This window comes from Cajanus cajan, chromosome 10, assembly GCF_000230855.2.
Source record: "Cajanus cajan strain Asha chromosome 10, NIPB_CcT2T_4, whole genome shotgun sequence".
Classification (NCBI taxonomy): Eukaryota; Viridiplantae; Streptophyta; class Magnoliopsida; order Fabales; family Fabaceae; genus Cajanus; species Cajanus cajan.
The window spans coordinates 30342046-30366668 of record NC_138526.1 but is presented as its reverse complement, the minus strand read 5'-3'; the positions used below and the strand labels follow the sequence as shown (position 1 = coordinate 30366668).

The window sequence follows — 24623 nt, the reverse complement described above, 5'->3', positions numbered from 1 at the left end:
ATTTCGTATAAGCAAATATAAGACTAGTTACTACCTTTAACTTTATATATAGAAATATTCATCGAGAAAAAATTAATTAATTAAAATTAAATTTTACAAAACTTTTTTAAAGGTCAATCATATTTTATATATTTAAGAACTGGTTTAAAATCACGTTTAACAGAAAAAAAAAAAAAAAATCTGTACTGATAAAAAATAATAATAAAAATTTTTGAGTATAATTTTGTTTTTATATATATATAATTCTAATTGAGTTTAACTTCCCAAACACAGTCATTATTAAATGTGTTACCTTGGAGAATGTTGACATCATAAAGAAGGCAAGTGATATCAAATTTCAGAAAGTTGGTGGCTGTTATATCAAATCCAAATGTAGTTTTGACACGTATTAACTGGAATCCTTAATCATTTATATAGATACAAAAAACTTACAAAAAATTACCGAGTTATGGAGATTTCATTTTAAATAGGGAACGGATATTATAATGAAAATACTCCAAGATTTTCGTTGTATTTATTGCATAGCATATTCTAACTTGTGGCATGACTCTTGTGGGTTCATTTCATTGGGAGCATTCTCTTTATGCACGAGCTAGTATATATAGGCAGAGGGACTAATTGAAGGGATGGTATATAAATGGCATAGGCCATTGAGAGTGGAAGAGTGCATATATATAATATATAAATAGAATAAACTAATTAAGGGTTTGTGATAAGATGGGGAAAGGAAGAGCACCATGTTGTGATAAGACTCAAGTTAAGAGAGGTCCATGGAGCCCTTCAGAAGATCTTAAGCTCATTGCTTTCATCCAAAAATATGGCCATGAAAATTGGCGTGCTCTCCCAAAACAAGCAGGTAATGTTCTCATATATAATGTGTTTTGTGTAATGTCTTATTTTTGTAGTGTTTTAATGACAGGCATAATTAGTTTCAATCCTCGTTTTGTATTTCATCTTCCATGCTTTAACTTGCATCATGCTAAATGTGAGTTCTAATTTAGATAAAAATGAATAATATATATATATATATATATACGATAAGGGATCCGTTTATTTCAAGAGTAAGTTTAAGTATACTTATTCTGTTTAATAACTCATGCTCTACATCAAATCTCTATAATTTAACTTTTGAATTTAAAGTTTTTAATGTATAGATCAAATCTGCAAATTTAAAAAAAATTAAAAATTATTTAATAGTTCTTTTTATTAATTCAAATCAACGTATAAAATATTTTTTATGATTATCTATCAATTTGAATTAATGAAACGAAGTATTAAATGAATTTTAAAATTTACAAATTTGATATATGTATTAAAAACTTTAAATTCAACAATTAGATCGTTGATATTTGATTAAAATATAAATTATTGAACAAAGTAAATATATATATTATATATATATATATATATGAGAAAATTCATAACACGTTATAAAATTTTGGGTTAAAATATGATATAAGTTGATCCGGGTGATTTACTTATTATTGGTTAATTAATGTAGTGTTTTTTATTTATTCATTATTTGCTGATAGAGTTTTTATGTTTAACACAGATCCATTTTCACTTTTTGTTTCATTCTCTGCTACCTGCTTTGTGGTGCAAATTAAATAAATTCATTAATTGAGAATAGTAAAAGGAATAAAGACATAATAGTTTGGTAGGAATTGGTGACATTTGGTTTTCCTAATGTTAGTAAGCTAAGTTAGAAAGAATGGTCACCAATCTGTGATTGTGGGCCCTCCTTTCATACCTAAAACTGTGACATCTGAAATCATAGTTAGAGAAAATCAGACACATTTTAAATCACTAATTTCTGATAATGCATGTTCACAATATTTCCGTTAATATGATATGGACCAGCAATCATGATTGTTTTGCTACACATGGAAAATTACCACTGTTTCCACGAATAAAGACTCTAACATAAGGGTGCTAGATTCCATTATGGCAGTGATAAATCTTGATGTCAAATTTCTTCCCTCATAAAGAAAAGACAATTCGATTCAAATTTGGTGTTCCTACTATGGATTATAATTGATTCCTTGCCTCCCTAAAGTAGCCAAATTATGGTCTAGGCTTTTAGCTATTTTCGTGACTATTATGATTTCACTTTGTTCATTTGGTTTCAATTACTCTCTCAAGGAGCAAATTGATAAACACAATTCGAGGGTCGATGAGTGGTTTTGGATTTGATTCTTATATGTATTAAAATAATATTTGATTAGTAAATATTATAAATATAAATTAATTTTTAATTGTCAATTTTACAGATCAACCAAAAATAAACACAATTATACATGAACAGTCACATTACCCAAAATTGTAAAATTTAATAAGGAAATAAGTAAGTATCAACTTTATATTCCAAGCAAGTCATACAAGATATTTAAAGAACTTGTAAATTATTTTAATCGGTTTATAAGTTGATTCGATCAAAATAAATTTATTTGGGACCAAAGTTTATTATAAGAACTTTTTTCATAAGTTAATTGAAGTGATTTATAATTTATAAACTCGATTTCTAACTTTTTTTTTTCCTTTTTTATCATCATTAATTTACTTAAATTTTTTCTTTTTTAAGTTAAAAACAATTTTGCCTACGTATTATTTTCTCCTCCCATTGTTAAATAAATAAAAATATTATTTTATATTAATTAGTTAATTTATCATCTAATCTTATTAAATACTTTCAATTCAATTAGTTAGTTTATTGGCTTCAAAATTTTCAACTCCTAACTTATAATGTATAAGTTTTTCAAGTAGCTTATAAGCCTCTAGTCATTTTATAAGCTAATTTTACCAAATACTAATCATGTTTAGTACAAAAATTCATTTAGCATGTAGTCATGAATATATATATATATATATATATATATATATATATATATATATATATATATATATGTATAGGGAGCATATCAAGTGAGAGGAATTTATTATGAGAGGGTGAGAGGGTTAAAATATAACCCTTAGATTAATTTTCTCTCACTTGATTAAATCCCAAATTTTCTCTCACTTGATTAATCTAAGGGTTATATTTTAACCCTCTCACCCTCTCATAATAAATTCCTCTCACTTGATATGCTCCCTATATATATATATATAGTGTCCATGAATATTTGTGAATATTTATTATAATGTAAAATTTTAAATAAAAAGATAAGATATAATTAAATAATTATGGCATACTCCCTCTATTCCATTTTGTTTGATACTTCAACACTTCTTGTTTATTTCAATTCGGTTGCCATTTTATAATATCAATGTAACATCAATTTTTTTAATCATATATTTAACCATTACTAATGCATTATTTAATTATTGGTGAAAAACCCAAAATGTTTAATTAAGAGTATGTTCATGATTTATTTTATGAAATGTATTTATTGTATTTCTTAATTCTCGTGCCAAAACCTTAAATATCAAATAAAATAGAACAAATGAAGGATATATTTATTATAAAAATAAATTAGAAATTACTCCATAAATAAATAAAGTATCATCCACATCCTAATACTAAGCAAGTACCTTATAACTTGTCTTTATCTTATTATTAAGCAGATGCACATTCAATTATTGTTACACATTAGACAAGTATACCAATTATCGTAGATAGTAAATTGGACACAAGTCTAAGTTATCAAATTTATAGGAACTTGAATTATAATTATTTAATTAAATTTATGATACTAAATGGATAATTTAGTAACAATTTGAAATTGTTCAACAAGAAATATTAAATTTAGTGAAAGTAAAATAAAGTAGTAAATTAAAAAGACTTCAAATTTATAATAAGAATGATCAAAAATTGATTCACTAACTTTATCTATGTAAACCTCTTAATTTTTCATTCAATGTTGTAATTATACAGTTAATTCTACAGCCTATAATTATATTTAAACCCTAATTTTTTAGGCGAGAAAGTCTAGGTTATTTAAGAAAAATCTCAATTATTTAGTAATTTTTGTTAAGCAATTCATACATTAAGGTCAAGGATCAAAAGTTGACTAATAAGATTTATCCCAATTGATTAATAATAAATATTATTAGCATTTTATCTAGGTAGTAATTTTAAAAGGGTTTCTCAATCCCAATTAAAAATTATAAAATCATGAATAGAAGTTGATCAAGTCACAACAAGTATTAAGTACATGAATAAAACAATTAACTGGATAAAGACTTTATTGAAGGAAAAAAAAACATAAAGAAATTTATATAGTTTCAATAGCTACCTCAATCCAACTGTAGAGACTCAGTTACTCATGACTAAGGATTACACAATAAAAGAGAGAATTTGAGCAATATATGATTATAAGAGTAATCTCACAAGGACTCTCTAATCTCTTTAGAATTATGCTAAGAAAAATATTGAATAATTGGAATGGAATACAAAGACCTCCTAGAGACCTTATTTTTATTACAATTCTGATTGGCTTTTAGGTTTGATACACTCACTCAAAGTGCCCAAGTAGCTTGCTCTGAGTGAGCATGTACATGCTTCCAGGGGTGCTCTTTGACTTTACTCATTGAGAGTGCTCTTAGTTACTCATGACTAGAATGGAATACATGATTACACAATAAAAGAGGGATATTTAAGCAATACATGATTATAAGAGTAATCTCACAAGGACTCTCTCTAATCTCTTTAGAATTATGCTAAGAAAAGTATTGAATGATTAGAATGGAATACAAAGACGACCTCCTATAGACCTTATTTTTATTAGAATTCTGATTGGCTTTTAAGTTTGATACACTCACTTAGAGCACCCACATAGCTTGCTTTGAGTGAGCATGTGCATGCTTCCAAGGGTGCTTTTTAACTTTACTCATTCATAGTGCTTTTGTGGTAGTTCTAAGTGAATTTTTCTCACTCAAAAAGTCCAAGTAACTCACTCTGAGTGAGCATATGTATGCTTTCATATCATTCAAAGTGTTCTTGTGGTAGCTCTGAGCAAATTTTCACTCAAAGCGTCCAAGTATCTCATCCTGAGGGAGCTAGTATAGTCTTCTGGAGTTGCTCTCTAACTTGGCTCGCTTAGAGTGAGTTGTTGATCACTCTAAGTGAATTTCAATAGTTTGGAATGATGGTTCCCTTTTGAGACTTATTGCTTCCAAATTATTTTCTCTCTTTCTTATATCTCAATAAAAAAAAAAACATTAAAAATACCTAATATTTAAACAATTAAATCCAAAAATAAAATTCACTCTTGACTAAGTGTTTTGTGACAAAAACAAGATTTAGAAGTATAAGATATATTAATAATTGTCTAATTTAAATAAAAATTGTATATATATTTGACTATTATCAACTATTCATTTTGAATTTATAGAAGGTTTCATTTGCAGATATCAACTTTTTTTTGTCATCCATAATCACAATGTAATTCGTGACTGATGGAATTTGATTATAAAATAATATTAAGAAATAAAAGAGTATGCAATATTCATGCCTTTTAAACCAAGATGTCAAAAAATTGAAGTATTAATATTTGACTGTTAATACTAGTGTAGATGTTATCAAACTTTTGCTCTCACTTACACTTAATATGTATGTTTGTCTATCAAGGGCTTTTGCGCTGTGGAAAAAGTTGTCGTTTAAGATGGATCAATTATCTTAGGCCTGATGTGAAGAGAGGTAATTTTACACCAAAAGAAGAGGAAACCATAATAAGGCTACATAAGGCCTTGGGAAACAAGTAAGTCTTTTATTTCTCAAATCATAAAGATAATTCTTGTTTTTTTTTTTTTCTCATTTTGTGGTACAACAATATCTAATGATGGTTTCTACAAAAATTGGTTTTAGGTGGTCAAAGATTGCATCAAGTTTGCCTGGTAGGACTGACAATGAAATCAAGAATGTGTGGAACACCCACTTAAAGAAAAGATTGACTGCCAAAAAATGTTCAGATTCAAGTGCAGATGAATCCAAGCCAGAGTCATCAATAACTTCCTCCTCTTCTTCTTCATCTGAATCATTTTTCTCAAATGAGACACCGAATTCACCGAAGACCACAACACTTGGTAATGAATTTAATGACCAAGCATCACAAGTGACAGATAAAATTGAGCAGGATTCAGATAAACAAGTATCTAATGAACTTAATGGCATCATCACTAAGGATCCAAAAGAGTCATCAGTTTCTTTTTCATCTATTGGGTCAAATATTGTAACCACAAGCCAAAATGTTGCATACAAAGAAAAACAACAATTGGCTTCTCCATTATCTTACCTAGGACCCTATGATTTTAGCAGTATGTTAGAAGAGGTGGATAAACCAAACCATCTATTTGAAAGACCCTGGGAATCAGATTTTGTTCTTTGGAAAATCTTACGTGATGATAGCCTTGGATCTTTCCAATCAAATGAAGTCCAATTAGGTGAGTTCCTAGCCTGCCAAAACAGTATTCTTGGAGAAGAGATTGTTCAAGATGTTGAAGCAAGGAAGTGGTTCCATGATTTTGAGGATGAGTTTGGAATTGTAGATGAGATAAAGGAGTCAAACAATGATCATTTCCTGCCAAAGAATTATGCAGTTGAACCAGAAATAGACCACACTCAGACATTTGATTTTGATGACATCACAAGACCAGAATCTGAATTAGACTTTGGTTATATTCAATTATGGTCATCTTGGCCTCAAAATACTAGTCTTTAGTTTAATACAAACCACTAGTTGGAAAAGAAGTCCATTTTAGAATAGTGAAATTGTGATTTATTTAGTAGGTACACTAACTATGGTAAATTAATGAAGCAGATCGGGTCGTTTTGATATATGTGGGTTTCATGTATCCTCCACAAAATCAAATCAGAACAAGTTGTTGATTGAAGCATAAATATGCAGTATAATGTATTGAATGAATTGTTGGTAAACAACAACTATCACACTCACTGAAAGTGGGTAGGTGATATTCTCTACTTACTGCCACTAGTGAGACATTTTTTCTTCATTTCCCCACACCTTTGCAGAATTGAAACAGCCTTGCAAGTACAAGACTTGCATCGTATTTACCAAGTCAATTTCCGGTTGGAAAACAACTCTAGAGGATTTTTGTGGGGAGACAGAGTTGAAAAAGAAAGTTAATTAATGGAGTGGTTTGGCCTATTATTTGTAAGCCAAAGAGAGAAGGTGGTATTGGGTTACGCAGTACTCGTCATATGAATTCTTCATATGTGATGAAAAATTGTTGGGAGCTGTGCAAGTGTTGAAAGCTACATATAAGGTTGTGTTTGAATTGAAGGATGAATTTGGGAGAGTGGAAAAGGAAAGATTTGAAGAGAAAGAAACTGGAAAGTGAGGTTGTTTGGATTAAGGGAAAGATAGTGGAAAGTGGGTGGAAAGTTTGTAAAAATTTGTGTAGAAATTAATTGATGTGATAGATAAAAATAAAAAATTTAATAGATGAATATGTAATTTACACTTTTACCTTTGGATTAAAAATGAGTAGAATATTATTTATTGTAAATAATAATAATTACAATAAAATTATATTAATAGGTATAATTTATTAAAAAAATAATAAATAATGATAATAATAATAATAAATATTAGAAAAATAATAAGAATCATAATAAATAATAATGATATTAATTATAATAAATAATAATAATATTAATAATAATGATAATAATAATATTTATAATAATAACAAAATATATTATGATAATTATATTTTCTACATTATTTTATTAATGTTTATGAAAGTGTTATTATTTTAATTTTATAAACATGTATTATTTTATTTTTTTTTATATTTCCACTTTTTGATGTCAATATTTAAATAATAGAATTTTCTTAATATAAAAAAATGTATAATAAATTTTTTGAAAGTTAATTAATAAATTAAAAAAATTGATAAATCATTGACATAAATTAAAATGAAATGAAGATACATTTGTTAATTGTACAAGTTAATTTTTATCAATTAAAAAATTAAAAAAAATTACTCAGAACAGCCCATTCTTAGACCAGAACGGCCCGTTCTAAGATTACAAATTAACCCACAACGGTCATGTGTGAAACGGCCTGTTCCCAAAGTGGAACGGCCCGTTCTGAGTTCGGTTCGCATATTGCTCAGGAAATCCAGTGTTGGAACGAACCGTTCTGAGTTCGCATATTGTGCACCTGGAAGCAAAAATATGCCACCATAATCGATTATGTGCCATGCATAATCGATTATGCTGATTGGGGGTATTATCAGTTTTCTCATTTCTTACATGACTTTCATCTCTTTTCTTCACAATTTCGCGAGGAACGGTCACGCGGGTTCTCCCGCTTTTCTTTTGATGCAAATCAGCGGAAACAAACGTCAACTTTCTTCACCTTTCATTCGTTGTGAATAGTAAATCCCCTAAAACAAAAAGGGGCTAAATGTGGTAATGATGATAGTATTAGATATATTGGTACTGAAGATGTCCATCTGGTCTTTGATTAAGTAGAGTCCAAAATGGATAAGATTGAATAGAGTTTTTATGCTTTGTTTCGAAGGGTGGGAGAAATTAAAGGGAATGGAAGAGATTAAATGAGAATTAATTTGATAAGAAATAGAGTGAAATTTGTAATTATTTAATAAAGTAGATTTAGATAAGAAATAAAGAGAAATTAATAATTTATATTTTTATTATATCTAATTATTATTTAGTAGAATGAGATAAAAAATAAAAGTAACTAATGTATAAAAATTTATCTTTTTCTTAAATTTATAGCAAATCTTTTCTCTTTAGAGAGTACTTTTTTTTATGAGGTATACCTCTATTTATTCTCAAATCTTCACAAATTACTCTTCTAAACAATCTAACTTTTTTCAATTCTCTACAAATCATCGCTTTTCTCTTATAATCCACTCTATATCATGCCTCCCAAACACACTCTTAGGAAAATAGTCGACAATAGAAAATCTATCTAAAAATTGACCATAATTCGAATAAGCTCATAATTTCTAGGGACAAATCAGAGAATTTGAACTACAATATATCCATGAGATCCATTCTCATAATCAAAAGTCCACCACCTTTTGTTTATCTATATAAACACTTATGTTTTACTGATTTCAAAGACTGTGAGACTTCATTCTTGTAAACTACTTCACAAATACAACAGTTTTTTTTTTTGTGGAAAATTGCTCATGAATGTATGCAGGAGCGTAAAGGAATTGGTGTTGTGGCTATGTGTCCCATTTCATTTCTAGAATTTCTCTTATTACATGCGACTTTTTTTGCGACTTTTTATGAAAAATTCGCAAGAAATGTTGTTCCTACAAATTTTTATGCAAAATTTTATATGCAAGTAATACCTTCGTGAATAATATATTTTTGCGAATTTTAAAATTCACAGGAAATTTTCCTGCGAAATTTCTTGCGAAAAAAATTCGCAGAAAATTTTCCTGCGAAATTTCTTGTGAAAAAAATTCGCAGGAAAGTTTCCTACAAAAAAAATTCGCAGGAAAGTTTCCTGCGAATTTTTTTGCAAGAAATTCTGCAGGAATATTTTTTACGAAAAAAATTAAAGAAATTACTATAAATTCTATCAATAATTCTTCAACTTTCAAATGCTCACAATGAATTCATATGAAATTTGTTTTCATGCCTCCAACATGTGATACATAATCTTTTAAATTTTAAGGTTGTGGATTATAAATCTAACACTCAACCATACAAATCAACTTGTAAGGTAAGTGTTGCCACAACTTATATACTTTTTAATTGTTTTATTTTCAATCGATGTGGAACTTGAAGTTTTTTTAAAATATTAAACTTATAAATTTTTTTTATTTTATTTTTCCTACGGATTAAAATTTGCAGGAAAAGTTACTTGCAAAATTTTTCTACCATTTAGTAAACATTCTTTGCGAATTTATTTTTGCAAGAAAATTTACAAGAAAAAAAAATAAAATTCTTACAATATTTTCTGCAAATTTTTACCATAGAAAAAAATTTCTATGATTATTAAAATTGTAGCAAAATTTGTAAGAAATATCTGTAAATTATTTTTCCCAAAATAAATTCGCAAAAAATTTTTGCGAATATTTTTTTATATGAAAATTCACAAAAAAATTTTGCGAATATTTTTTTGCAAGAAAATTCGCAAGAAAATGACACTTTTCTAGTAGTGTTTGCATAGTAGCTAATGAGACAACTTAGCATGTCTTGTGTTTAGGGTTTTAGGGTTTTCTTCCAGCCCATTTTTCTAGTAATGATGTGCGCCATTGGATACAACAGAATTTTAAGTTTGCATCAAATCTGTTGGAATTGGGGAACTTTATTTGTTGTTGGGATTGTCACAATTCGGCATATGCGTAATAGAATTATTTGGAGTGCTATAAATTAAATTGTGATGGTGTTGTAAACCATGAATAGCCTCACGTGGTGGTATAGTTCGAGATAGTGACAACACTTTTGCTGTTTTATCTTGCAAATTAGGATATTGTTCAGTTGTTAAGCATAATTATGAGCAATTTATCCTAGTGTAAAAATTGTGCGTGATAAAGGTCTTATTGGGACAATTATAGTCGAAACTCATTCTGCAGTGGCAGTGAAGTTTCTTAATGAGGGTGCTTTAGATATCATTTGTGCTATTCCTTGGTAAACATGGCGGTAAGTATGGTGGGTGAAGATTATGAAGCAACATATAGCCAAGTCTTTAAAGAAGTTAACCTGGTTAATGATAGTGTGGAAAACGTGGACATATGTTAGAGTAAATTTCAAATCCTTCATCTTAGATTCAGATCTCTTTGATTCCTGATGTTTCATTTTCTTTTCATAACTTTTAGTTTCCCATTGTGTGAGGAAAAAAAAAAATGCAGTAAGAGTAAGGGGTATCATTAATTCTAATTTAAGCCATTTTGGACTTGGGGTATGAATTTGGTTAGTTCATTTCATAATATACTTAAGTTAATTATAGTATTTTTATTGTTGATGATAAATGTTAATATATTTTAAAATATTAAAAAAATAATTAAGAAATATCAAAGAATGATTATGAGTGAATAACAAAAAATTCGAGGATAATTATGTTAACAATTTACTATTTACAATTCATTTAATTAACCAACCAACCACCTATATTATGTCTTTTTGTCTAAACGATAGATTACCTCTCGTAAAAGGAAAAAGTATAAATAATCATATTTAAAATTTTTGGATGTACATTTTATCAATTTAATTAGTCTTTAGGTTTATATTTCATGAATTAAGAACCATGGGAACATTAATTTGACTGAAAAAAGAATATGTATTAAACAAATTTGACAGAAAATTTGAGTGCTTCTTCTAATTCTATTAAACAAGCCAAGGTTAAGAAGAAAGAAAAACCTAAAAATCAAAGGTGTTAGGATTAAGATCTTCAACACAAAAAGTTGCTATATATACATAGAGAGAGGACATAAACTAGTGGTGTATAAGCCTTGAAAACCAAACTAGTAGTGCTTATTGCTCGGAGCTGAAGGAGGGACTGTACCCTTTGAAAGAAGTGCACGATGAGGATGCACCCTATTATTATGCCAAGGTGTTGTGCCAAGACCCAACAAAACTTCACTTTCTGAGCCTGACATAGCAGCAACGCCACTCGAAACCACTATAATAAACAAAATTGCAAGGTGCCAAGAAGAATAATACGTGCCCATAATTATGATCTTTCTTAATTCTTGCTACAAAGTACAAACCAAAGAATTTATATTGCTGTCACAGTCTTTACAAATGGCGCATACTTGGTCTATGTTGTGCTATATTATCGAGTATTCCGGCGGCGACGCATTGCAGTGAAATTAGCGATCCTCAAGTTGTTAACTTTTGAATGATCCCCTTAATTAGTTAATTTAAGTCTTACGCAACACATTTTTCTAATACATTTTGTTTACCTAAGTTTTTAATATACAAAAAATAAAGTTAAAAAAACTTAGACCATATTCTTAGATGTACCATTTTGTACTTTATGAGTGTTATAATGTACTAGCATTTCTGATATCATGAAATTGGTATGAATCAAAGTTGCACCTCGCAATTTTATATATATTTGATGTGCTGTAACTATTCATGCAACAGAGATGCTTGTTACATCGAGATGAACCTATGATAGTAGGGATTTCTTTTTCTATTTTTGTATAGTAGGAAATAAAAGAACATTTCCACAGGCTAAACATTTTATACAACGTGGCCTCAAATGTATATACTCATTCATCACTCAAGAAGTCACAGGAAGGGAGCAATTGAGACGAACCTGACCTTGTTGTCCAGTGAGAACATCAAGATTGGACATTTTCAACATGACCCTTGCAAAATCCATGCGAAAGGTTGATCCATCATCTGAGGCATAAGCAGAGACCAATCTTGCAGTTTTCTCTGCAGCCATGAGTTGCTGATCAGCAAAAAGGAGTCCTCTTCCTCTCAACAGGCTCTGATAGTAGTGAGTGTCAAATGCTGCTCCTGATGAGACTGAAGATGAGAGTGCTTGCATGTATGAAATCCCCATCTTGGAGTGAGCAAAATGATCACTGTCCACTGGCTTTGAGGTCACAAACTCATCTTCACTGCTGCTGCTGCTGCTCATGTTCCTGCTGTCTGGGCAGTTTTGCCTCATCTGACCAAGGAAATCAAGGGGTATGCTGGGATCTGCCTGTCCTGTGCCTTGAAAATTGTACAGCCTTTGCTGAATAAAATCACAACCAATTTTCCCAATGTTGTGTCCTCCTTCACATCATCAACAATCCAATCCATCTCATTAGTCACATTCTATTACGTCAGAAACAAACTTTATGATACGCTTTCCTCTTAACACATTCTCTCATTAGTTAAAATTCATTGAAAAACTGTAATTTCATTAAATAGAAGTGATACCTATCAAATTTTGTGATTTTTAATAAATTTCAATCTATCAAAGAGTGTTCAAAAGAGTATGACTGAGAGTGTGTTTCCCACATTTCTTATAGTGAGACTATATTAAAAAAGAAATAAAAATTATGAGGACAGGATTACAAAATGTGGAGTAACTAGTACCAAGAAGGCTCACTGTCTCCCTTGCATTGAATCCTCTCAGATTGAAGAGATGCAGTGTGCGTGTAACATTATCATCAGGTCTGGGAATCTGATCAGTTGCTTCCTCATAAAATGACTGATGGCTATCCCTTCTTCCTGTTAAAACTGGATAGAAAGGTCCACCAGCCTGCCATGGCCATGTGCAGAAAACATATCATAGGTGCAATAATGCTGAACTTTTAAGAAGTGAAATACATGCAGCAAAAGTTATATCCTTAAAACACTTTTCTACCCCAAATCATGATATCAATACATCAGAACTAAGGAACAATCTGAGAGGATTTAATGCAAGAGAAAAAGTCAGCCTTCTTCGTCTCCACATTTTGTAATCATGTCTTCATAAGGCTGAGTGCTTGTCTTGCATTAAATCCTCTCAGATTGAAGGTATAGTTCCTGAAATAATAATCTAGACACATTATTGAACAAGCACTAAAGTGGCATAAAAGGAAAAAACACATAAATCTAGACAAACTTACAAAAAAACCAACAAAACAGTTGTTGGAAAGAGAATAAAAAAAAAAGTTGAATTCAAATGATTTAGTAAACAATTGTGTGAGTTAGATAGCATGAAGAAGAACTTGGTATCACTATGTGGCTAACAAACAAACAAAAGGTACCAGAAGAACGGAATCCCTTGCCGCAAGAGCAATTATGTCAGCACAAGACACAACCCCAGGACATGCTTGCTCCACCTCACTCTTAATCAAGTCAATTTTGTCAAAACCTCTCAACGTCTGATTAGGCACAGCCTGCTTCTCCACGGAACGGTTCCTATCACCATTGTTCTCATCCAACAACAACGAAGCATCACATCCCTGATTCAAACCAACAAAAGAAAGTCTAGTTGCAATTTTTAACATACACAAAAAATAAAAATGTCATCAAATTCTAGATTACCACGTTTCATAATATCATCATATAATAATAATCACTTCAAAAGTCCTGTTTAGGGTAACTTTTACATAGTCGACAATGCATCAAAATTAAACTAAAAAAAATCAACAAGAAAGAGATATCTATATAACAGCACAAGATCATGATGAAAACTACTAAGATTAGCCTGGTGGTGAAGGTGCGGTAGTATGTACTAGATTCGAAACTCAATACAACCAAGATCATGATGAAAATTTAGGATCTTCATGATTCACTACTCCAAGTTTAAACAGCACAATCAAAGAATGAATCAAAAAAAGCAATCAAGAAGGACCCATTTGAATGAACATAACAAAAGACTCACTATTCATGGTCTTGCAAGCAAGTAACTGATAAAACCAAAAACACCCCATTTGCCATTTCAACACGAAGCACGAAACTTTAGAGAAAAATAAGGAACCCCAAAGAAAGAGCAGTATGCATAAGGTACTAAGTTGGAAACTCGGTGCAACCAATATCATGATGAAAATTCACGACATTCACGATTCACTAGTCCAAGTTTAAACATCACACTCAAATAACGAATCAAGAAAATCAATCAAGAAGGACCTACTAGAATTGACATAACAAAGACACTTAACCCATGGACTTGGAAGCACGAAACTGAAAAAAAAAAAAAAAAAAACCGAAACCACCCCATTTGCGGTTCGAACAAAAAGCACGAAACTTGAAAGAAAAAGAAAGAAGCCCAGAAGGAAAAAGAAGGACCTGGATGAAGCAATCGTGGAAGAAGAGACGCAGCAGAGCCGGCGCAACGTCCCTGTGGTCGAAGTAGATTCTTGTGAGCGCGGAACGCACGATGGTCTCGGCTTGGGGACACGTGTCCCTGTAGAAATCGTATTGAAGATTGGAGCCGTCACGGATTCGCTGGTTGAAGGGGAAAGAGTTGGCAAGGTTGACGGAGAAGGAAGAAGAAGAATCGGAGAAAGAAAGAGTGGTTTGGGTTTCCCCTCGCGGGCTTCTGAGAGAGAGGAGCACAGGGACCACGAGTGCCACAACGATCCACAAGCTGATGCAGCTTCGCATTTTGCTTCTTTCTGAAGAATCTTTGGTGCAGAGAAGAGAAGAGAAGAGAAAAAAAGAAGCGGGAACTTATGTTACTTCTTATAACTCCTTCATTGCTTATTACTTATTACTTCTTGTCATAAACAGACAAGGGTTCATTACCTGCAAGCATTTGGGCTCTGTTGGGCCTCGGGTTTTATGGGCCCAGTAATCATCTTGCTTAGGATCATGATATATACATCTCTTCTTTTTTCTTTTTTCTTTTTTTATAAATACGCTCCTTTTTTAAAAAAATAATTAAAATTTTAAATTATTTTTAATTTATATTATTTTTAATTTTTTAATTTTACATTCCTAATATTTAATTAACACTTTTTTTAAATACTTTTTTCTCTTATTTTTACATGCACCCCTTAATTTTTCTTCATTCCTACCTATTTTGGTAAGTAATTTTAATTCTTTTAGTTTTACATTATTCTTTTCCCTTCCTCTTTTAGTTTTCTCATTGATTTCACTATCCGTATATTACTCTAGAATACTGAAAATGCCTTTTTCATAACACTAAACTTAATGTTAAGGTTTTTGGAAAGGTGAAAGAAAAGGAAGTGTCAGAAGTTTGATAGAAACTGTCGAGGAAGCTACATGTACCTACAATGTTGTTGCCTACCAGTTCAATAATTTGGGTACATGTGAAAAAAATGAAAGAGATGAAAAAATAAGAGAGTAATATAAAAGTTGAGAACTAAAAGTACCCACTGAAATAGGTGATGATGAATTAAAGGAAGACAAGATGGTGCATGTAAAAACTGGAAAAGAGAAAGAAGGAGATATAAAAAAATAGTAAATTGAAAGTTAGAGACGTAAAATTAAAATTTTAAAAATAAAAAAAAATTATGGATATTTTAGGATTTTTTTTTTTAAATAAAGGAGTCGTACAGTGTACTTAAATAAAAAAAAAAAAAAAAAGGGTGTATATATCATTAACCTCTTGCTTAATATTGTTCCTGAAGGTGGAATAAATTTGGTGGGCAGAATGTGTATTGTGCAATCATGTGAGTTTTCGTTTGATTTGATGTTGGAAAAATGATTTAAAAAAAAAAAAAAAAAAACTACACGGAAAACTTCATTTGTATTTAAAGATAATGTTTTCGAAGTAAATTAAAAAAAATTGTTTGCTTTATTTAGAACTGTGTGAAAATGAAGGAGAGAGGAGGAATTCTTTTCAAAAACTTCTTGTTTTTAAATATTTGAGTCCCTTCCTTCTCTTTTCTTATATTAAAATCTCTTCTCTTACACTTGAATATTTTTCTCCTTCCTTGAATCAAATAATGAGGTTTAGGATTTAGAGTATTGGGTACAGAGATGCTGTTAACACTATTTGATTTTTTGTAATATTTTATTATTAAATCAATTGTTATAAAAGTAAAATTTTATGGTTGTTCTTTCAACAATTAGCAATCTTAATTTAAAAAGTTTATTTTATTTTTTTAGACTTAAATATGTTTTTATCACCGTAAAATGAACATATTTTGATTTTAATTTATGTAAAACTTTTTTTTTTTTGTTTTTCATCTCTAAAATTTGGAGTCAATGTTTTTAGTCCTTAATAAGAACAAATTTTAATTTTGATCCCTATAAAATATTCTTTCTCTTTGATTCCCATCTCTTTAAAATTTAAAGTTATTATTTATTGTCCAATGTTCATTTTAAAGTAAATAAATAATATTTATTTTAATAATTTATAAATAAAAAAAATAGAAGTATCACATACTAAGATAGTATAAAAATACAATTGTGGATGTCACTAGAGATGATCACTCAAGCATAAAATAAACACAAAGGTAATTAAAAATAACTAACATACTAAAAACATTAATTTCAATTTTAAAGGATGAAAAATATAAAATAAATAAATAAATAAAATTACAGGAACAAAATAAAATAAATAAATAAATAAATAAAAACTCATTTTATATGGACTGAAAACTTATTTCATCTCACAAAACCTTTTACATAAATAAAAAAAATCATACATATTAAGTGTCATGATTTTATTAAAAGATAATATATTCAATGGTAATTTCCTTTTTAGCTTTGAGTACATTAAAGATGTACAATATAACAATGTTTGAATTCTGTTACAACATTTTCTTAATAAAAAAAAACATGTAATACAACAAAATTTTGACTTTAGTTTATAATAAAATAAAATTTCCACTTTTCCCTTTTAATCAGCATTTTCTTAATGCATGAACCACATAAATTTCCACAAGCTAGTTATGTATATCTCTCACTTCTACATGCCAATGGTCATTATGTACCAAAATTTGCAGCATTGTGGACAGGTTTAAAGGTTATAATAGGAGCCCCAATAACAAACAATCATAGCTATTGGGTGCAAGCATAACATTTTCAATTTGATATTACTTTGATTGATACCTCTTCCTAAGCCTGGCATGTCACGGTACTAAAAGAACATTGTTTTGAAACGTGTGAATTAATATGAAAAATCATGCATCATGTGGATGATCAAGACTTTTGTCTCGTTTCTTAAGAACTGCACCAGTTAACAGGAAATTTTTCAAGAGAATTGCTAAAGATTTCAAGTTGAACATCCAAAGTTCCAGTTACAACTAATAGTCAACATGTTAGTAACACATCAGAAACAAAATTTGGCCAAAGCTATTTTTTTCTCTTTTGCTTTGGAAATTGCGCAAAACTTTGTTTCACACATAATACAAAAAAAGGCTTAGAAGGGATGGCTCATGACTGATTAAACTAACTTTTCCACACTGAAAGGCCAAAAGCACCTAATGGCTGTTTAGAAATTCACAAAAGCAATTAAATATACAATGCAATTGTTATTCTATACTTCATTAACATCACAGCCAGCACACCACAGAGGAGATGTTTTCAAGGGTGTAGAAGAATTTACAAATACATCTAATCTACTTTGAAATCTCACTTCATTGGTTTTTAACAAGGCAGGGAGAGGAAAACACACACCCATTTCTACACACATTTTATGCCTAGGCTTAATTCTATTCTCTAGGCTAAATGAGAAATACTGTGGGAATTCTTTCAGCTCCTTCAAATCTCTCCCCATCTCCACCACAAAGTAACTGTATTTAGGCTCCAAATTATTTTTAATACTATAACAAAAGAGTGCAGGAAACCTTTGAAACATTGAAGTTGCATCGCGGCGCGAAAACCCAATATTCTCAAAGTAATCAATCCTGGGCATGAACTTTTCTTCAACACTACAGGATAGCAAATCAGTGTGCTTGTTTACCTCTTCTATGCCAATACTTTGGAGGAAGTATAGGGTAGGACGAAGTTGCTTACTAACACTGCAGACAAGCAACCTAGGACGACGATTTATGACCCGCTTGATATCCGAGCCAAGCACATGAACCTCGCGATGAAGGAAGGTGAAGACTGGAATGAGGTCTGAGACTGGGGTGGTCAGGATCTCGGGGCACATGCCAACCATTCGCCGAAACTCAATTGCGGTGAAATCCATGGAGGTGATGTATTCCACGGTGGATCTTATGTCACCAAGAGAGGTGGTGATCAGCGTCGGGTGGTTTTCAATAAGTGAGAAAGAGTCGATACCAATAGATTCCAGATACAGGAGTTTCTTTTGGAAACCGGTATCACAATTAGGAGGGAGTGTTTGCTTTGGACATCTCCACTTTATAACCTGTAGTACAAAAGAAGCACAGGAATTTTCAAGATGATGAAAATTTATTCATTAATCAAACAATTTGACATGCAAGCAAATAGTCCATTCTCTCACTGAAAAGAAAGTGTATTATTGACACCAAAATGTACCATACAGTCTCCCAATAGAAAACAGAATGTGTTTCAAAATCTTGTTCTACATTAAAATGGATGCTCACTACATGAAAATAATATGCAATAGCAAAGGTTAACCGAGAGTAATTTCTCAAAATGATAGTTTTATCACAAAAAGTAATTATTTTGTCATACAGTTGATACATTGCATATTCCAACAGGATATTCGCTGAATGCAAATTTAGACAACCAATGCCCTAATTGAACCATGGAACAAGATTTTTATTCCCCTATAGATTGAATTTTATAGCTAAAGCTAGATTTGTTTCCTAGCGTCAATTCTATCAGCATTTTCCTTTTTCTATAACAATTACTCAGTAAGGGCAATCAAAATTAGAAAACAACATGTTGAACATACAATGCAGATAAAAAATAAAAAAATATAAAAAAAAAATCCCCCATTCCAAGGCAAGAGCATGTTTGTTAAAGTTTCAAATCACAAACTTGTATGGTTTTATGTTTTTGCATATGAAAAATGAGCCAGATTGCTTGTAAACTCCACTTGGCTTCAATCTCAGATGAACTCAGCTGAACTCTAAAATTCATGAGTACATAGCAATGCTGCAAAAATCCCTCAAAACAACAGAGTTTAAGTGTTGCTTCCTCCCTTTTGTTTTGTTCTGAAGTAAGTCAATCAAAACCCACAAGACTCATGTCTGCAAAACCAACAACCGGAAGCCAGCAACCTATGAAAGGACCAGCCAACCACAAACAGAAGGCAGCAACCAGCAAAAGAACTAATCACACCCTTCTAACTTGCAAATTGAAAGCAATAAGAGGTTTGCATTGAGCCCTTGACTGCCTTCATATATTTTTAAAACTGAAACCTGCATATCCAAACTCCAAAAACAAAAGGCCAGCAACCCTCTTCTCAATTATTTTATTTTCGTATTTGTCAATCAATTAGTTTCTTTCAATTGTTATTACTAAAAGCATAATTTTTTTGGTTTATTTTTCCAATCATATAGAGACTGAAATTTGAGAACTTCATTACTTAGATGGTTGACAAAGTTTACAAGTCTAGTTTACCAACCCTCTACGAGTTTACATAAACTCTTGAATTTGGCAATCTTGATTAAGATTACTATGTAAAAAACTAAGAACTAATTGTATTAGAAGCAGCTCAATGAATACAGAAATTGAGCATAAGAAGATGAATGAACTTCCAATTTGGAATTCCAAGTTTTCCCCTTTGTGCTACTAAATTCTTAACCAAATACACCACAACACAATTCCAATTCACGAAAGACCATACGCACCATGTATCTACTTTGAAGCCAAGGAATCGTCAAGCATTTAAAAATGAAAAGGTATTTAACAGCAATTAGCCAATGCTTACAAACTAGACAACACTCAATACTGCATCTCTTTCGAGAAAAGTAGGTACCAAGGAACAATTTTCTCCAAAACATAACCAATAACCATGTAAAAACTTCAAAGAATTTTTTCAAAAGTAGGCTAAATCCTAGATGTTACAGAACTTTCCCTCCGCTGAATACTACCGAAACTTCATATAACATTACCAGCAGCAATTTCTACTTTGGTACCACACCTTGAGAAAGTAAAATATTACACAAGCTTTTGCACACACAAAAATACCCCCTCCCCAATTGAAAAATAAATAAATAAATAAATCATATCCATTCACGGGGCAAAGAACACTATAGGATTCAACAATAAAATGAAACACCCAAATCCAAAAATACCTCCCAACCTTGCCAAGGACAACCAACAAGTTCATAACACGAGTAAACAATTAAGCATAGACCCAGAAAGAAAAATCGAAACTTGAGCATCATTGAGCATAGACCCAGCAACAAAAATCCAAACTTGACAATAGCCAACCACAATTTGGCAGCTCCTAATATACCATGAAGCAAAAAAAAAAAAGAAAAAAAAAACTTTTTTACAACATTGGGACAAGAGGGTGAGGCAGGAACACTCACAGTAGCTCTTACAAAGAACTTCGGTCTCCTGCAATGGAAGAAGGGGAAGGAAGTGGGGACCCTAGAATGGAAGGGCTTGCAGAGGCCAGTGAAGGATTTGGGAATGGTTGGAGAGGGAGAGAGAGAGTGGTGTTCAGTGGGGAACATGGGGTTGTGGGAGAAGAGAGTGGTGGCGGTGGCAGCAGAGGCCATTTGGGTGTGAAGGGATAACAGCAAGGCAGAAGAAGAAGGGTTGTGGTGTGTGTGTGTGATGTGGCTATGTATGAACACTGAATGTTGAATAGTAATAGAGCAATAGGATTGTTGGCGTGTGCTTCCAATTGGAGAAATGGTGGATGAGATGATAGAGAGAATTCCTGCGTGTCACCTCTTGTGGGGTCCTTTCTTTCTCTACACTTCCACATCCATACGTTTGGAAAATCAGTGTCTTGTACACACAAATGACATGTTCTTGAAAAAATTATTCATGCTGTGTCAATTTTATTATTTTTAACTGTATTTTATTTTACATATTTTTTAACTGCATCTTCATCTGTTTTTTTATTTTTATTTTTATTTATGAAGAGAAGAGGCTAAAAGCCCAGAGCAGACAATAACAACACTACATCAGAGTTAAAAATCTGGTCGCAAGAGGCGGATGCAATGTTTTTTTAAGAAATTGATTTAACATTAATCGGTTGAATTATGATAAAATTGATATTAATAAAATATTAATAATTATTATTTTTAATAATATAAAAATAATATTAAATAAATATAATATCATAATTTTAGAATATTAAAAATTAAAATAAAATATTATTTATGAGTTATCTGATGGATAATGGGATTATTTCTTAATTTTATTGTTTGTAATTGAATTGTACGTGTGAGGGATTAAATTCAATTTTATTTGTAATTGCAATATGTGACTATTGTCTCTTGATTTTTATGAATGTGTAATTGTGTTATTGATATGTGAGTTGTTTTGTTTATGAATTTAAATATCTGCGAGTTATATGAGAAAACCCTAAAAATTTATAATTGAACAACAATTATTGGAGAAACGATTTCGAATAAGAACCCTCGTAATAAGAACAAATTAATTAGACGGTAGATATCTCTTGTTAGCATGAATTCATGATAAGTAGTAAAATTCAAATTGAGAGTGGAACTAACAATTATGTAGAAAAACAAGTTACTCACACTAGACCAGACGCCACTTAAGAGATGCCAAGCATTAAAATCCAAAATGCTTGCAGCATCATTGACATCGGGTGTGAGTTGCTCATGTAAGGCATGGGAGCTCCAAGAGCTCCCTATTATGATTTCGTTAGGCATGGGTAGGGTCACGCCAATCGTGATCCTTGCAGAGGCTCTCAATCTCAAATGCATTAGGCACAGGGTAAGCCACATCAAGCGCTACCTTACTCCTAAAACTAAATTATTTACTCATTTGATCAATGAATGTGAATTAATTATTAGTTAACCCTTATGAACCAAAAATGAGATATAATGATGTGCATAGAATGGGAGATTAAGAATGTGAGTGGTATTGATATGAGCTGATGATATTGTGAAATATGTGAAATGCGATAAGTGTTAGTGGTCTTGTGAATAAGTATAAGTATAACTTAGCAAGTTTGTGAATTGTGGAATGTGAACTTTGAGAATATGAATTTGTGACCATGCATAAGAACCTGCATAACATGCATCATTTGTATAACGTGTTTTTTGATGGGTACGATGAAAAAATATACTATTAAGGAAGGTCCCCTTGTGTAAAAGCATGGGGATTTCATGACCTTGGGGATAGTTAGGTTTGGGAGCCCAATCCTGCCACTTTGTGTGTATGGGATGAAACTTGGCCAATATAGTTATCCTGACGTGCCACTGGTGCATTTTCTCCTAGTGTAAAATATTGTGATGGGATAATGATGAAGTGTTTCACTGGTGTCAGTGTCACATGCATGTAGTTAGGAAAGTTTTGTTCTTGCATGAGTATAGAATACCCTTGTGTTTAAAATGTGACATTAATGTGATGAGATAAAATATAATTGGATGATTATTAACTTGATTATTATATTGTTATCAATGGGATAATTAATGTTGATTATTGTATGATTATGCTATGTTGTTGTATGTGTGTGGCTACCTGGCCATTTCTTACATCAATAGTTGGAGTGAGATATGTTCTCACTCCCCTATTTTCTTTATCTCTTGTTTTGGTATGTTTATGCAAGTGAATTTAATTTTGTAAGAGTTTGAATTGTTGGTGGGATCGCTTTGATAGGATGTAACATTGAGGCTTTAAATATGACTTATTTTCTGTTTTATTAGGAATTAGTTTCTTTTCTTTGAGAATATTTTTGCATTATTTATTATTCCTTGTGATTGTCTTAGTTTTAATCTTGTTATTTTTTGAGTTTTGAATATAATACCTTTATCTTTAGTTTTAATTTATTTAATAAAATATTTTTCAAACTATTATTTTTATATTATTAAATTTATGCAAGAGGGGTAGATGGTGTCACATTTTACCAATTTTGGATCAATTTTCTATCAATTCATTGCAAAAATAGTTTTCTAAGCCAACCAAACCAGTTAAGGATAGACCTTAGTCAAATTGGTCTAATTGACCGATTCAGTCCGATTCCAAAATCATGGGCAGAGGAGACTCAAAATACAGGCATCATCCTCTAAAAAGAGACCAAAGTTTGCAAAAGAATCAGTAATCATATTATGATTCTTATTGATGTGAGCCCACTTAACATGATGAAACGAACATACTACATAAACGATGGAATCCAAAAGAGAGATACAGTCTTTGTTTGACATGGTGGCTCCATCATTCTATGATAGGGCTTAAGAAGAGTCCAAAAAAATAGCCAAATGAGTGAACTCTTTGGCAAAAGCTAGTCTTAATCCATGGATAATGCCCCAAAGTTCAACGTGGATCACGTGTGTAGACTCCAAATTATGAGAAAAGCCCTCAACATAGTTACCAAGATGATTATGGATAAAAACACCACAAAGCAACCTTATGGTATAGGGTGGAAACTGCACCATCACAAAAGACTTTGACCCATGGATGAGGTAGTGGGTCTCTACAGGTTTTGAAAATGAAAGAACCTTCCATGGTCTCTTTGAGCTTGCTCAATCTCCTCAACTCGTCTCGTCTTGTTGGTCAACAAAGAGGAATTTATTTCACATTACTAGCATATTAAATGCACTTCGTACCTACATATATTTTTTTAAAAAAATTGTAATTAATAACAAGATGTGAATAGTTTTTAAGTTGTTATGCTTATAAGGGTAAATGAAAGAGAAAGAAAGAGTAACTTAATAGATAATTTTAAGGCTAAGTGTAACTTGAGAGTTGAGATTAAGATGGGATGAATTATGCTAACATAAGATGTGATTATCTGTGTTTAGATGCTACTCATATTTCCAATGTGCATATAGATGTATAAGATATTCTAACTCTTTTTTCTTTGTTGTTGATTTTTTTGTTTGGGTTGAACGCGGATCAAGTAGATAAGTTTGAGCCTATGAGAGACGAAGTTTAAGCTTAGGTTTATGTTTTGATGGGATTGCTCTTATTAGTGCTACATTAAAGCTTAAGGATTATAGTTAATGTTTTCTTTGTTTATGTTTATTTTGAGAACTTTGTCTTAGATTTTAGAGTTCTTTTCATCATTGTTTTGTTTTTATTTAAATTTGTTAGCAGAACTTGTAGATGTTGGTTTATGCCTATTTATGAACTTATTCTTATTTTGTTTCTATTTAATACAAATTGTTTTATTTAGTGAACTTAAGGATGTGAATCCTTTTAACTTGCATGCGAACTTTTTATTTTTTATTTTATAATAAAC

At 31.0% G+C, this 24623-nt stretch overlaps 3 protein-coding genes across 3 annotated transcripts; 1 reads left to right on the top strand and 2 right to left on the bottom strand.

Annotated features, from left to right (window-relative positions):
* Positions 1-533: 533 nt before the first annotated feature.
* Positions 534-8155, top strand: LOC109788921 (transcription factor MYB58). The gene is made up of 3 exons (XM_020347787.3): positions 534-856; positions 5567-5696; positions 5804-8155. The coding sequence occupies exons 1-3, from the start codon at positions 718-720 to the stop codon at positions 6654-6656; spliced, it is 1122 nt and encodes a 373-aa protein (XP_020203376.1). The 5' UTR covers positions 534-717; the 3' UTR covers positions 6657-8155.
* A 3792-nt stretch (positions 8156-11947) lies between these two features.
* Positions 11948-15086, bottom strand: LOC109788929 (putative Peroxidase 48). The gene is made up of 4 exons (XM_020347796.3): positions 14669-15086; positions 13645-13842; positions 12989-13154; positions 11948-12682 (listed from the first exon to the last, which is right to left on the bottom strand). The coding sequence occupies exons 1-4, from the start codon at positions 14984-14986 to the stop codon at positions 12177-12179; spliced, it is 1188 nt and encodes a 395-aa protein (XP_020203385.1). The 5' UTR covers positions 14987-15086; the 3' UTR covers positions 11948-12176.
* Positions 15087-17758: 2672 nt separating this feature from the next.
* EMB3114 (Mitochondrial transcription termination factor family protein) lies at positions 17759-21086 on the bottom strand. The gene is made up of 2 exons (XM_020347793.3): positions 20770-21086; positions 17759-18668 (listed from the first exon to the last, which is right to left on the bottom strand). The coding sequence occupies exons 1-2, from the start codon at positions 20959-20961 to the stop codon at positions 17832-17834; spliced, it is 1029 nt and encodes a 342-aa protein (XP_020203382.1). The 5' UTR covers positions 20962-21086; the 3' UTR covers positions 17759-17831.
* Positions 21087-24623: the final 3537 nt, after the last annotated feature.